The sequence below is a fragment of the Aotus nancymaae genome, unplaced genomic scaffold, assembly GCF_030222135.1.
Source record: "Aotus nancymaae isolate 86718 unplaced genomic scaffold, 86718_ANA_hifiasm-v0.15.2.pri h1tg000020l, whole genome shotgun sequence".
NCBI lineage: Eukaryota > Metazoa > Chordata > Mammalia > Primates > Aotidae > Aotus > Aotus nancymaae.
Window position 1 is genome coordinate 66,914,950 of NW_026988432.1, and position 16,171 is coordinate 66,931,120.

The 16,171-nt window shown below is 43.8% G+C and overlaps 1 protein-coding gene across 1 annotated transcript in view; it reads left to right on the forward strand.

The window, feature by feature from the left end:
• Positions 1-2,521: 2,521 nt before the first annotated feature.
• APCDD1 (APC down-regulated 1) overlaps positions 2,522-16,171 on the forward strand; it is a 33,494-nt gene continuing 19,844 nt past the window's right edge. Inside the window, exon 1 of the mRNA XM_012446891.3 lies at positions 2,522-2,621. Within this exon, the coding sequence (XP_012302314.2) occupies positions 2,564-2,621 (58 nt within the window). The 5' untranslated portion in view covers positions 2,522-2,563. The remainder of the gene's footprint in view (positions 2,622-16,171) is intronic.

Consider the following 16,171-nt stretch of genomic DNA (forward strand, 5'->3'; position numbering starts at 1 on the left):
TTGCTGACTTCATTTTGGCTATGTTTATACCACACCAGTAAAACTGGTTGGAAAAACAAAAATTAAAGCAACTTGACTGTCAAAATGACACAAAATTACAGGTGATCTATTGGTTTTATTCTTTTTTAATAACAAAATCAAAAAAATTAAGCATATACATGACATAACTATTCTTCTGATACGTGATGAACAACCTAAACATTTTTCCACTACTGTCAATCAATTTGCTTATACAAAAATGCACCTTCCCTAAAACCCTCTTATGCCATTTGCTTGATTCAAATATTCTTTGATAGACTAAAAGGCATCAAATGACTAAAAGACATTGAAAAACTAAACACCACCTCATGCATGTTCTTGGTGACAAGGCTTTTGTTCTGCATAACCAACCAAGTATGCTGTTTACATCATTTCCAACTGCCCGACACTCGTGAAGAAGTCAAGTTCTTGGTTTAAAATGAAAACCTGCTTGGCCCTTGGCAAACATTCAAATCTTGCAAATCATAGTCTGCTACCCAAGCCTAGCAACCGGGATGAGCGAGTGATCAGGAACAAAGTCAGGCTCAGAAAGATGTGGCAGAGCAAGACTAATGCAAAATCATGCTTGCGCTCATAGGCACCGTTTTCATGATCTTCTTTTTGCCCATACAGGTATTCTTTCATCTTCAAGCTTTGCAAACAGTAGCACGTTAATCTTCACAACATCCTTGTGAGCTGGGCAGCTGGTACATGTTATGATCCTCTGTATTAACGATGGAAAGATGATAATGACAGTGATAAAAATTAAGACACATCAAACAGCATCAGCACTCACATCAAAACACCCGTGGATTTCTCAGGTTAAAAAAAAAGTGGAAACTGTCAAATGTATTCTCATCTATTTTACTATTACACTGTTGCTAAGCTCCAACTAGTTTTGAAAGCCTAACACATAAGGAGTTGAATTATTGCATTGTTCAAAGGGGCAGAGAATTCTCTTGGGAAATCAGACATTTATTTTAGTTTTTTTTTAAATGAAAAACACTGGCAGAGTTGAGTCAAGAAATGTTCTCTAGACTCCACTGGGTCTCCTGTCTGCTCTTTATTCTAGTGTGGGGAAGAGGTGACATTTGGCTTAGGAGAGGGAAGACTCCTGGGCGAGGGGAAGGGCTCATGCAGGCTCTTGGCAGAGGAGGGACTTCCCAGGTAAATCAGATGGCTACAGCCTTGTACTCGCCTTGAAGAACGAAGGACCCCAGGGGAAACTCTTGCTGTCTTTGGGTCTTAAACGCCAATGTAGTCGCCGCGGAACACAAATAAAATCAGCGTGATTGTGGTGATTAAATTTGCTCTGGGATAGAAGAGGACTCGGCGAAGGGGCCTAAGCGCACGTTCTTAGGCTGACAGGGAGCGTTTCTCGGAGATTTCTCCCGTGTTTCAACAAGTCATTTGCCTCGTGGAAGGGGGAGGAAAAAGTGAACGGGCTCCTGCCGCCTACACCATGCCCTTCGCAGGTTGAGGCCTGTGACAGGCTCCCTGTGCTCCTCAGAGGAGCCGGGCACTGGGCCGGGGTAGGGATTTGCAGTGAAGACCTGCACCGCACCCACGAGGGGGCCCAGCGCTCCAGCATCCTCACCCCCAGCAGCCCTCCAGGAATCTCTTTGGTCTCCCCCTCTCCTATGTCTGCTTGGGGGCACACACCCCGGCTCAGCAGGCCGCTTCCCTCGGATCCCACGCGAGGCCTAAGCCTCGCCGCCCGGGCTCTTTGAACACCTTTCCCCAGTGGCGTGGGCGGAGGCGGGAGGGTGACCAGCTCATTCTCTTTCCTTGTGGGCGGGGTGCTGGGCCGAGGGCTTCCAGTCCCTCCGAGGAGGAAGCGCTCCGGGAATAGGGGGCGGGGAGGAGAGAAAGGGGTGCGTCGAGCCAGAGAGAGGCAGAGGGGGCCCTGGAGGGAGGAGAGGAGGAGGGGAGGATGGAAGGGGTAGGAAGCTGGGAGAGGAGGGGGAGGCGAGAGAGCGGGAGGAGGGAAGCGGGAGGAGGGAAGCGAGAGGAGGGGCGGCTGGAGTGGGAGGAGGGGAGGCGTTGCCCAACGCGCCCTTTCAAGTCTCCGCGCTCCCCCCGGCGGCGGCCCGGGGGCGGTGGCTCGGCGTCACCTCCCCCGACCGCCCCCTCCCCGGCCCCTCCTCCGTGCCGCAGCCCGGCTGCCCCGCCGGCGGCGCTCTGGAAATATGAAGAGACGCTGCAGCTGCGGCGGTGGTGGCGGCCACTGCAGCTCGGAGCGGCTCACGCGGCTGCTGGGGCAGGACGCGGGACCGGGAGCGGAGAAGCCGGGGCTGGCGGCGGAGAGGCAGGGACGCAGGCAGGGACGCGGACCGGGCCGGAGCGCCCACAGCCGCCCGACGGCGCCCAAGGAGCGCGCGCCCCGCAGCCCCGCGCTTCGCCCGCCGGGCATGGGGCGCGCCGCAGCCGCCTGAAGCCCCGGCCTGGCCCGGCCGCACCCGGCCGGAGGCGGAGGGCACAGCACGCGCTCAGCTGCCCCCGGATCTGAGCGCCGCGAGCTAGAGGGCCCCGAGCAGGACTGGAGATGTCCTGGCCGCGCCGCCTCCTGCTCAGATACCTGTTCCCGGCCCTCCTGCTTCACGGTGAGTTCCCGAGGGCCACTCGCGCTCCTAGCCGGAGGGGGCAGGCCCGACGCCGCGGAGCCAGCGGAGGGGTCGGGTCTGGATCGCAGCATGGTCTACACTGTCCCCTCGGCGGGGCGGGTCGGAGGGGAACCCGTGTCCGCCGGCTCAGCCCTGGAAGAGGGGGGCTCTGCCCGCTCTCCCGGGCTCGGGACCCCTCTCCCCCTGGGCGCCTGGAGCTCTTTGCTGTGGGACTGTTCTTTTTGGAAGGGTCGAAGCTCTCCCACGCAGACACCTTTTATGTCCAGAATCCGTTGAATACAGTCCGAGGGAAACTTTCGTCCACTCTGCTGGAATTTCCAACTGTACACTGCCTGGAAATTGCCGACTCTGCGAGCCTTTTTTCAAAATGTCAGAAGGCAGCAGGCTCTTGATGTGGTCCAAGCTTTTAGGAGAGTGGAAAGAGAAACTGATCATTTGGGGAAGACACATCTGTCTGCCTTCTGATGACTAGTGTTTGTTGTCTGCCTGCACATTGCCTCCGAATTGAGGCGGGACTGTGGGGTTTTCTCCCAAGTGGACTGTTGCGTTCTCTGGGTGTAGTTTTAAGAAACAGGGGACTCCTATTAGCCGAGATTTAATTGTTACAACCAGTCTCCGAAGTTACACCCAAACCTGACGCCCCATTTCCTGGGCTTCTTGTGACACTTTCCCCCAGGGGTTCTAGTAAACCTTTAGCTAGAGAACATCGTTGCTCTCAAGGGGCTCCCAGAAATTGCACTGAAAACACCAGAATTGCTTTGGGGTGGACAAGGCAGGTTTTATGGCGTGCCGCTTTCATAATATTGACAGGCCATGGCAGATCATGCTGTGTTGATGTGGGTGTCCTGAGCAAACTGTCCCTAATGGTCAGACACCTGACATTTCAACAGCGTGACTTCACAACTCTCCTTCTTCAACACCCACCACAGCCGCCCCAAACCTGCAGCGGGCTCTGGCTTCAGAATGCATGGTAGCCAGAACTGAAAGTCAGGCTGAGGACTTTCCCTCCGGAGGATCTAGGAAAGGGAGTTGTTAACCCACAAGCCACCGGGATGCTGTTTTCTTTCTGTCTTGCCCCAGGTGGGTGGCTTGCATAGCTCCACAGGCTTTGTGAACTTGTCTGGCTGGGCCAGACCTTCCCAGTTGCCAAGGTGTACTCAGAGCCCCGGTGATCCCAGAATTTTAACAGTCAGGATGGAAAGCTTGCAGTTCGAGGGCAAAAAGAGAGAAGGTATAATTATAGGGTTGGACTCCTAGGCCCATCTGCTTAGAATTACAGAGCAGTTTTAATCTTTGGCTGAAACATGAAACAAATCAGAGCCAATGAACAGATGAAACAGCAGCTGCCACACACACAAGAAAAAAGAGAAAGAGATGAAACAGGGAAAATTGTCCCCCTTAAAAAAATTATTATGATATCTGTGAAGAAAAAAGAGAGTATGGTCAAATGATTTTAAAATAAAAAATCATTACTTGAAAGCTTGGCATGAACAGCATTTTTGGGGGTAAAAATCATTGCCTTTTAAACTACAGAAGTGATCCTCAGAGATGTAACCTAGTGTAACTCTGAACATGTTCTCCCTCTTTTGAGAGGTAGGGATTGTAATTATACTTCCTATCTACCAGTCCAAGATGGGGTAGTAGTGGCTGATAGGCAACAAGAGCCCAAGTATATCCTGGATGAGGACAGTAGCCCCAAATCTCCTGACTTTGAGAATTTGAGTCTGGAGTCTTCCATAACTCTGGGAATCTGGGGGAGGAGGGCTCCCCAGACTCCATGGTGTTGGGAGGGGGATGGGGAGCAAGGAAATAACTGAGGACAGTCTGAGCTAAAATGGGAGCACAGTGGAGCCAGACCGTTTGCTTGCTGACATGCATGTGTGCTCACATGTGCGTATGTATATATGAAGATAATAAAAGATAAAAAAGGAGGTTTGCAAAGTTGAGTTGGATGATATGGATAAACCTGTAAAAAGTTATCCAATTTCAGAATGAATCTGCAATGGCACGATTATTAAAATTAAGTTGCTCAAAGATCTACTTAGATCCAGCAGAGAGTATCAGACTCTGGTGCAGAAAATAAACAGAGGAAATCATTGTTCAAGTTATAAATCCTCAGGATTTAAGAAAGGTTTGCCATAATTAGCAAGAATAATGTAAAGCACCCGAAAAGAATGGGATATTCTTTCTTGCCCCTTTCCCCCATGACTTCTACTTGATTGAAGTTTTTCTTTTTTTTTTTTTTTTAATACTTTAAGTTCTGAGATAGATGTGCAGAGTATGCAGGTTTGTTACATAGGTATACACGTGCCATGCTGGTTTGCTGCACTCATCAACCTGTCATCTACATTAGGTATTTCTCCTAATGCTATCCCTCCCCTAGCCCCCCACCCCCAGACAGGCCCTGTGTGTAATGTTCCCCTCCCTGTGTCCATGTGTTCTCATTGTTCAACTCCCACATATGAGTGAGAATGTGTGGTGTTTGGTTTTCTGTTTCTGTGTTAGCTTGCTGAGAATGATGATTTCCAGCTTCATCCGTATCCCTGCAAAGACATGAACTCATCCTTTTTAGGCCTGCATAGTATTCTATGGTGTATATGTACCACATTTTCTTTATCCAGTCTATCATTGATGGGCATTTGGGTTGGTTCCAAGTCTTTGCTATTGTGAACAGTGCTGCAATAAACATACATGTGCATGTGTCTTTACAGTAGAATTATTTCTAATCCTTTGGGTATATACCCAGTAATGGCATTGCTGGTCAAATGGTATTTCTGGTTCTAGATCCTTGAGGTATCACCACACTGTCTTCAACAATGGTTGAACTAATTTACACTCCCACCAACAGTGTAAAAGCATTCCTATTTCTCCACATCCTCCCCAGCATATGTTGTTTCCTGACTTTTTAATGATCACCATTCTAACTGGTGTGAGATGGTATCTCACTGTGGTTTTGATTTGCATTTCTCTAATGACCAATTCTCTAATGATGAGCTTTTTTTCATATGTTTGTTGGCCACATAAATGTCTTCTTTTGAGAAGTGTCTGTTCATATCCTTTGCCCACTTTTTGATGGAGTTGTTTGTTCTTTTCTTGTAAATTTGTTTAAGTTCTTTGTAGATTCTGGATATTAGCCCTTTGAAGTATTTTTAACAGCAAATGGGTATTACTCAACCTAACCAAGAGAATGGTTTGCCGAGTATGTCCTACTCAACAGATCAGCGTTTTGCAAGCATTTAAGAATTCTGTAGTAACAGATGAAATGTTATCATATATTTAAATAGTAGTTATAAATCTGAAAGCAATTCTTGAAATCTTCTCAGAATGGATTAGTGATTTTTTTTCCTGATAACTAGGCATTTTATTTTGCTCACCATGTGATACCATTTGTCTATTTATGAGTCAACTTAGTAGGTAAAAGCATTTGTTCTATGGTGTTGAATGTTCTTGTGACAAACTTTAATAAATATAGTTTCACACAGCATTTGGAGATTATTTGTTACACCAGCAAGTCAGGTTAAGAAGTGTAAGAAGCGCATGCCGTGTGAGGTTGCAGTGGATACCATCATGTTTGGCATCCAGTCTTTGTTCAGTTTTGTAGCTACTTCTATTTCAATTCATTGCCACTTATAAATCACCCCTAAATCCTATCGCAGAGTAAATGAGGTTCTGGCAAGACTTAAGCCTGTTGTTTATTTAAGGCTGCAAATGTGGTGCGAGACCCAAGTTCAAAATTTGATGGCATAAAAGTATACATGTCAGTTTTACTTCCCTCCTCTTCAAATACTGAAAACAATTGCAATACTTAATCCAAATAAAGCCTATTGAATGTCATGAAGGTATGCAGCTGGAAGGTGTCCATGATCACTGTTTTCTTTGCTTAGATAAAAGCCACAAAAGTTTCAGATGTCAAATTCTAGAAATCATTCAGCTCCAACACAGATTAGCATGAGGTGTCCATAATAAGTGTGCCTGTAATGCCACAGCGGAGTGCCTGATTCTCTTTGCTAATGGAAACATTTGATTTGAAGTTTTGGAGCTGACATTGGGAGAGATGTTCTCTTCCCACATGCTGTTTACTTTTGTAGAATTCGTTGACTTTTCTGAGAGGTGAAGGCTCTTTCAGCTCTTGCCTTTCATTAAAGCTTATTCTGTCAAAACTTTAAAAATTTGCAGATTACTAAATTAGAGTTTAACTGATAAAATGTGAGGAAACATTTATGTAGGGTAAAATAGAAATCTTTGAAAAACTGACTAAGGACAGTTTTTGTGACCGAGAAAACACTGTCCTTCCTGCACTTTTTTTCCCCCTCTTAGTCATAAAAAGAAAATGAAATCTTGAAAAGAAGCATGACTCATCTGTACCCAACAGGGGCAAGGGTCTCAGAGAGTTGTTAAATTTCCTCTTGTTAAATAAATTGACAAGCCAATTTTATTCTTTTATACTAGCCAAGTTCATTCTTTTTTCCCTTAAATGAGAAAAGCACTAAATATAGGTGGTTGATATGTCTGCGTGATGACATACTACTATTTAGGGACAGACTGATGACAATATAATCAATCAAAGGGAGGCATAAAACATTTCAGACCAGAAATAGAAGATGATGTGTTAGTGATTGTCTACATCAGTTGAAAGATACACAGCAGGGCCTGTCTTCAGCAGACTCTTCCCCTGGAGTTGAAGTGATTGCAGGGAAAACTTCAGGAAAAAATCCACTACCATCCTCCAAATATGCCTTCTTAATGGGTTGGTTTTGTGAATAAAGGCCACTGCTTAGTCCTCTCCAATTTGGGAATAAAATTATTCTGGAAAGTCATGTGATAGGTATGTACATACATATCAAGGTTGGAGAAAGGATATAGTATCGTCCTACAATTATTAAGGGTATTTTGTTCTGCAAGCGTTTCCCAGTTTCATTCATTCAGCTAACCATTTAGTCAGTAAGTTCATCTATGAGGGCCTACGATGTGCCAAGTGCCACCACTTGCTAGGCCCAGGGACCAAAGGAGAACATTTCCCCTTCCTTGAGGATTCTTGAAGAATATCTAGGGGAGGAAAGGGAAGAAATACTGTCGAGCTTCAGAGCTGGGCGGATGACACACTGCAGTTGATTGCACTATTTTCCCTCCTGGGAATCCCACAAGTGTGCATACACACACACACACCCCCTACAACTGTGTTGAAGAGGGTGGCTGTGGCTAGTCAGCTGCAGATCCAACATGCAAACTTTGCAACCTCTGGTTCAGCCCCAGTGTCCACCCTGGGGACTATGGCACTAGAAGAAGTCACAGAAAAATAACTTGTTTTCAACTAAAGTCAAATGGAACCAGGAATTTGAGAACTTGACTTTATTATATTACTCATAAAGAGAGAATACTTTTAGATATGATGGGCAAAAGCAGCAAGCCTACTGCAGAAGAATGGAAATAAAAACAAGAACTTGATAAGCACAAGTACCACAGTGGTGGTATAATTCAGTTCTATCTGCAATACATGCATGCTTTTATTTCAAAAAATGGAAAGCTGTGCTGGAGTTTATCTACCAGCACCCACTTCAAAGCACACATTTAACAGTAATGACTGCTTATTTAATTGGGCAGGCAATTTCATGGCTAAGTAATTACCTGCATTTAATCTAATCAGTCACATTTTATGTATCACAACAATTCTAACTTGAGAACACTTTTTTCAGTCTGATTATTAAAGTATACAGGGCACATTATATGAAGTACAGAAACTTGCAAAATGAACAAGAAAAGAATCATTTTAAGCTCTCTATCATTATTGATATTTTGACATTATACTTAGTCTTTTTAAAGTTCGAGTTTTTTCCCTTAAGCATTAGAATACATGTATAGAGATTAACCTGATCAAAGATTAGTTTAGCCCCAAGTGTGCTTGAAAATTATTGTTTTCTTCACAAATAATTTTACATTTTATTATGTGTAAAATAGATTGAAACTTTTGATTTCTCTGTCAATATAGATAGGCAGGTGAAAAACTATGGAATACATCCATCTGGATGATTCAGATTGTTAAAACTTTATTAAGGCCAGGCACGGTGACTCACGCCTGTAATCCCAGCACTTTGGGAGGTGGAGGCGGGTGGATCACCTGAGGTCAGGAGTTCGAGACCAGCCTGGCCAACATGGCGAAACCCCGTCTCTACTAAAACAAATTAATGCATGCCTGTAATCCCAGCTACTCAGGAGTCTGAGGCAAGAAAATCGCTTGAACCCAGGAGGCAGAGGTTGCAGTAAGCTGTGATCACACCACTGCACTCCAGCCTGGTTGACACAGCAAGACTCCATCTCAAAAAAAAAAAAAAAAAGAAAACACACAAAACTTTATTGAAAAATCAGGGTCTTGGTCATGGAGTATACTATCCTATTTAACTTTTTCCTGTATATGTGGCCATGATTCGTGCCTAAGAGATATCTGAGTGCATAGTAGGCACTCAATCATGTGTTGAATGAATGAATGTTGACTTGCAAAAGTCCAGCAGGCACCCCACCCTCTTTCCTCTCCCACTCTCTACAAAGGCTATGTTTGGTTTCTACATAGACTGACGTGCTTGCTCAGAGCACCATGGCTTTAGGAATGAGATCTGCTAATGGACGGCTCTAGCTGAAGTGCTGTGTGTGCTCCATTTGGAAACTATGCCTAGGACTGCTTTCTGTGCATCGTCTGGTGAATTCAGGGGATGTGAACTGTTAACCTGACACATAGGCCTTTTATTTAGGGCATAAACCTCCATGTAAATGGTCAACCCTGTGCTTCCTTTCATTTAGGTAACTCTATTTTTAAAATGTGATATCATTGGGAATTTTCACTCTCTGGTAGACTATTGTGATTATGATTGTAGTTATAATCATTGTGTAGTCATGTAGGATTACTATTGTAGGGTAATGGATTCCTTGGGTGTAAATCACTAGTGCACACATGCAGGTGCACACACTTACACACCACCAAGCCCTCCAGAGCTCCAGGCTCTCATTTAGTGCTCTGGAAATGGTCATCTATAAAATCATGTCCTAAAGCACACAGGACTTAATTTGTTTCTAACAGGTGAACCATTCCTTCCAAAATCTACTTTATTGTCTGACATTCATTAGAAAGAAACTATTCCCTTTGTCATAATAATTTTATCTGGGCCCAGACCATTGGACTCCCAGTGTTTGAGACCATTTTATGGTGGAATCATTTGGATAACCTTATTCAGAATTCCTCTGGACTGGGAACTGTCTCTGGACAGCTTCCAGTTTAGATAGTACCGTGGACTAACTTTATACGTTCTCAATCAAGAGTGCCTCTGTTCCTGTATAGTAGCTAGCATTTGATCAAATGAGATGATATATACATAAAGTGAATTATCAAGTGTAATGCCAACATTAGTCATTATCATCATGATCATTATGTTTAGTTTATAGAGGAAAAAGGAAGGCATAGATTAGATGACTTACCTAAAACCACTTTGAAGACCAAAAACTCACAGCCATTTTCTTACTATTTGTTTAATTCTTTCAGATTCTCTTGCAACAAAGTCTTAGTGAATGGGAGCTCCATTCCTAGTCCCCTTAATTAACATCTAGAATCTTCAGCTAATCAAAACATTGACATTATTTGTGTGTGTACTCTCACTTATAGTATATGGTTTCTAACTTGTTTTATATGTAAAATAAGAGAAAAAAACTTTTCATAGTCTACACAGAGTTGATACATGTTCATTCCAATACCTTTCTATCCACAGCCCCATCCTACAGGCATGACTGTTCCTAATAATGACCTTAAGGCACTTTTAAGAACCTAAATCATCAAAGAAAGATCATAATGTCAAACTGCATTTGACATACAATGGCAGAAGTTTCAACAACCAAATATTGTGATTAACCAACACTTCCAGTTACACAAGTAATCCAATTAAGTGGATGGATTTAAAAACTTATCATTATATATAATAAGCACATTTATTATTATAAATAATAGGTGTACTCACACAGGAACTGTTATTATCAGTGAAGTCCGTGAACTTTGCATTGCTAAGCACTGGGATGATTGATTTATGCAATTTAAAATGTATTAAAGGAGGATGTATATGTATTTTACAAAAGTTCCTTTTCAGATGTAGTGCTAAATTTCCCTCCCTCTCTCTCTCTCCTCCCCTTTCTCCCTCCCTCCCTCCCTGCCTTCCTTCCGCCTTCTCTCCCTCCCTCCCTCCCTCCCTTCCTTCCTTCCTTCCTTCCTTCTTCCTTCCTGTCTCCCTTGCTCCCTCCCTCCTTCTCTTCCTCCTTCCTTCCTTTTTTAATATAACTGTTTGGTAATTCTTCCCTCCACAAGATGCAAAAGATAGTCAGTGCCTCTCCAACACTACAGAAAAGATTTACTGTACGTAGTTTGTTAGGAGCTATTCCCTTCTTTTATCTTTCTCATTTATTTAGTCAAGAAATCATACAAGACTGAACCATTGCAATAGCCTCATCATTGATCTTCCTGCTTCCAGTGTGTCCTCCATGTCCCTCCAAAAAAAAACCAAAAAAGCGATTTTTACAAAATGAAATTCTTACCACAGCACAACATTGCAGAAAATCTTTTGGTGGCCCCTCTTCACCTTTCCAGTGAAATCCCCACTCTGCGTGCTCTCAACTGTGGCCCTGCCTCCCTGTCCCCCTTGTTCTGGGTCACCCTATGTCCCCTTTTCCCAGAGCCTCCTAGACAAATCTCTCACTTCTGCCCCACTATGCTTGAGTGTGTTCAAGCACTCTCTACCTAGACCGCTTCTGTTGCATCTTCAAGGCAGAGATGCCTCTCCATGAACCCTCAAGGAAGAATTCAGAGCCTGCCCACTCTGTGTAGTGTCCTCTACAACCCTGTAGTTTCTTGCCCAACTGAGACTCCCAGGGGAGAAATGTTTGTAGCTTCTACGTCCGGAACAGTGCCTGGCCCTTCAGAGTCTTACTGATTGAATGAATGATTCGCTTCCAGTCCCAAATTTGGAATTTACTTACTTCAGGCAATGCAACAAACAGAAGGGCTTCTCAGTTGACCATAAATCTAAGGCTAGCGTCCTCAGAGGCACACCATGGCTGATCCTTGAGAAGGAAACTTTGGGGTTTTCGGGTCTAACTTATATGCTTGGCCTCTGCTGCAGCTGAAATTGGTGCTTCAAATGACTTTTTAATTCCCAGCCATTTAACAGAAGTAGTACTCACAGGAAAGTCATCCACATTTGCCACATCAGATGAGCCGAGTAAATACTGCAGACCGCTTGCAGTGGTGAACGGAAGGCCTAAGAGACGGTTTCTCCTGCCTTACAGCAACTTCTTTCACTTGACCCATTTAATTTTGCTCCTTAGGAGTAAAATTAATTTAGCTCCTTAAGAGTAATGAAGATGTTGGGTACTTTGAAGGGAAAAGATAAAAATGGAATAAATACCAACGCATTTTTCCATCTTAGAAATAGAATATCACCCTAGAATGTGAGCCTGAAATCACTGTGACCTTGGGGAGCGGTGCCAGCCTCGGAGTTCTCTATCTGGCTGCTCCCATGGGTGCCCTTGCTGCACTGCCAGCCTCGCTGGGTTCCTGAGCTGTGCTTATTGTCAGATGTGAGCAATGGCAAAATGGATATTGATGTCTAGAAACCCTGGGCTATTTAATATCTTTTTTTTCCTGCTTTCCAATGATTTGCGTATTGGAGGTTCTTAGATTTTATTTCTTCCACCACTGGTTAAAAACATAACTAGGCCTCCTTTCCCATGTGACTAGTCTTATGAATGACCCATACAAATGCTAACTACCACTCCCTTTCCCTCTGCCTTTGAACTCCCTAACTTCCTTCCCAGAACCTGCTTCATCATTTTGACCCTTGTTCTTTGACGTCCAGGCCAGTGAGACCTTAAGAGCTTCAAAGAAAAAAAACAAAAACAAAAAACACATACACACACACACACACAAAACAACTTATCTTTATTAGTCTTTATGCTTCTGGTTCCTAAAGTATAGCAAATAAAGGTTAATAGGTATGTTTTATTTGTTTATTTAGAGACAGGGTCTCACTCTGTCACCCAGGCTGGAGTGCAGTGGTGCAATCATAGCTCACTGCAACCTTGAACTCCTGAACTCATGTGATCATCCCGCCTCAACCTCTTGAGTAGCTGGGACTACAAGCCCGCACCACCATGCCTGGCTATTTTTATTTTCCTGTAGAGATGGGGTCTTGTTATGTTGCCCAGACTGGTCTCAAACTCCTAGTTTCAAGCCATCCTCCCACCTCAGCCTCCCAGAATGTTGGGATTACAGGCATGAGCCACTGTGCCCAGCCTCATTGATAGGTATTTGTTAAACTGAGGATAATTTATCAGCAACCACAGACTCTGGCGCTTTGGGCCTGTCTCTCTTTTACATCGAGGGTCATCATTTAACTTTGCCTGGAGCCTTTGTGTCCTTATACTTTGCCCTCCTCAGAGCTCAGAGTGATCCTGGCTCCTCCATGTGACTTTACCACGATGTTAACTGTTCTGTTAGTTAGAGGGGAGTTTTTGAGAGTGGTCTAAGAACCTTATTATTATTTGAAATAATACCAATCAACATGGAATGAAAGGCAGGGTGCTAAACTGAGACGAACCTCAAGAAGTGGGTGATGTCATCCCTTCATCACTGATGAGTAGACTGAGGCTTGGAGAGTTAAGTGATTTAAGATCACTGCACTAATATTGTGTTTCATCGATTGCAAGATACCCATCTTTTTCGTACTTTAAGATCTCTGCAGGGGGTGCACATCTCATAGTCCTTGAGGGTCTCAGTCCCCCTTGGCCTCCAGACAGTAGCCATGAAGGGTGACATTCCCTTTGCCTGTGTGAACCTGAACGCAGATACTCATACTGGCCCCATATCACCTCCTTTTTATTCATCCTTGGGGCTCATCTAGAGATTATTTGCAAATAGGCTGGTTTTGAACATCAAGAGAGTATACATTTGAGTCAGTATGCTTGGGTTTTCCTCCCTCACTCACTTACAAATTACACTCTCAGCACTGAATAGAAAAACCACGGTGAAAATCGGACAGATCTTGTAATAGACCAGTGGAGTGTTAATTTGACATTAGTGAAGCAAACATTTATTGCTGGAAAAATAACTGCAACTCCATATTTTCTCACACAGTATCATTCAGCCACTTGTGTTTTGTTACTGAAATATATGCAGAACAAACAGATCACCTGTCACACGTGCAGCAGTGTCACCAATGCAAGGGAAATTGCCAAATGTCTTTGACTAGATAAAAGAAACGTCAGAGCCAGCAGAGGCTGCTGTGAATGATACATGGGTATCTCAGTACTGTTGTTAAGGCATCATGTCATTGTTTAAATGTGTGTGTTTTGTCACTGATAATAAAATAATGATGCATCTTAATACTCCTTGATGTCTTGGATTCAATGCAATCCTTCAAGTGGCAGATCTAATTTCAAACCCAAGCAGCTGAGCTCTGGAGATTTTATCCACATCCACTACACTCCTGGCTTTTCTTATCTTCATGGGAAAACACTTGCAGGGTGTAGAGGTTTACACATCAAGTTTTAGAACATAGCTTGGTTGATAGTGAGACGATGGCTTCTTTGCTGAATGCTTAGTAGCATATTTAAAGCAGAATCTCCCCTAATACCTTATAACTTTAGCTAAAATCTATTTTAAGTTAGCCACATCAAAATTGATCACACCATTGAGCCACCAGACAGCAAATTATATTCAGTTTCATTCTTTGACTGCCTAACAGGGACACTGAGTAAATGTTGTTGATAGTTAGGAAGATAATTACAACTGGTGAGGCTGGAGGAGGTCCAGTGAGCAGTCCCCTCTCCCCTGTTCTGGTTTGGAACTAAGGGAGTGTTCAACATGAGGGTGAGACACACGGAGATTAAAACATTAGCATGGTGATAAATACTCGATCAGAAGACACAGTGTAGATGGGTGCCCATGACAGAGTGCTCATACTTCCCTCCGAATGTTTCAGACTTCCCACCTGGCCTAGCGCCACACATGAACAACTAAAGGGGCATGGTTCTCACTCCCTGGGGGAAGCGGCTGATCAAAATGCATGTACTATGTAAATAGGCTGGTTTTGCAAAGAGAAAAATGACTGAGTCAAGCACACTTGCTTACACCTCCATAATTCATGTGATTTCACCTGGGGACGACAGAATGAGGGACAGCGGGGGAGTACCCAGGAGTACCACTCTAGTGGAGACACCTTCCCTTGATGGAACTCGAGGTCTCAGGAAAGGAGGCCCTTGCTTAATAACCATGACCATCAATAATAACAACACTAGGCAGAGTTCTCATGTTCAGAGTTTGCCTCATTTTAGCTCAGGCCAGAATCAAGGGACTTGGCTAAACAGGGCTGAGTGAGGTTGCCTTTAATTTGAATATGGCACTGTCCTCTTGTGTCTAGAATCTCTTTTTACAATTTTCATTTAGTTGAGTAATACCCACAGGTATCTTTGTCTCACTGACATTCATTGCATGTAAAATGTGTAGGAACAATCAGAAGCTGTGCTTCCATCCCAAAGCCAGAATTCTACTTAGAGGGATAATCTGGGAGTTCAGACACGGAAACTTCGGTCTTCTCAACACCAAGACTTTCTAGCAAAAATTAGTTCAGTCTTTTGAATGTTTTGGCCACATGATGGTAAATATCTGAATATTTTACAGATACCAGAATGTTATCATCCTGCAGTTTATCCAGGCAGATTTTCATCACGTTGCTCTAAATCACTGTATTCTGAATCTAACTTTTCATTTTCAAATGACCTCTCAGAAATCATGCGTTCTTTAAGAAGCTATTCATGTGTTGATTAAAAAATAGAATTGCCTCCTCACCAGTAGCATTCTAACAGGTACATTTTATTTATTTTGCATATTTAAAAAAGTTTGTAAAATTGTCTAACTAGTGTCTTTTTTCCTAACACAGGGCTAAATACACAGTAGGTCTGCCATAAATGCCTGTTGGTTTGTTAATCGCTTCGGGAGTGAATCTCAGAGGAGACTGTGGCTTTCAGATGATAACTCCATTAGTTTTAATTGCTTTATTATGAACATTAGGCTGGTGGAGTTTTGCATGGGTCGCTTGTGGCCAACCTGCAAGACTTGTTCTGAAGATAAGCTTGCTGTTGTATTTCTTTACCCCTGGGAAATAAACATATGCAATCTTCTTGCCATTATTCCTAATTTAAAACCCTATATTGTATGTTTAGCTTGTTTCTGGCCTTCTGGGGGTGAGGGGCTGAACTTGGAAGATAATTGGGGGGAAATGTCACACCATGTCCCTATTGTAGGAGGGTGCAAGGCTCACACGCCCTGGTGAGCAGCCCTTTAGAGGGCATCCCCTTGAAGACAGAGAACCAGAAAATGCATGGCTTGGTGTGAGCAGATGGAGCCAAGCCAGCAAGCAGATCCATGCTGGGAATCATCTGAGTCCCCTGGGCCTTATCCTTCCATCACTGCCCAGGCTGCATTTTCATTAAGGCTGATTTCT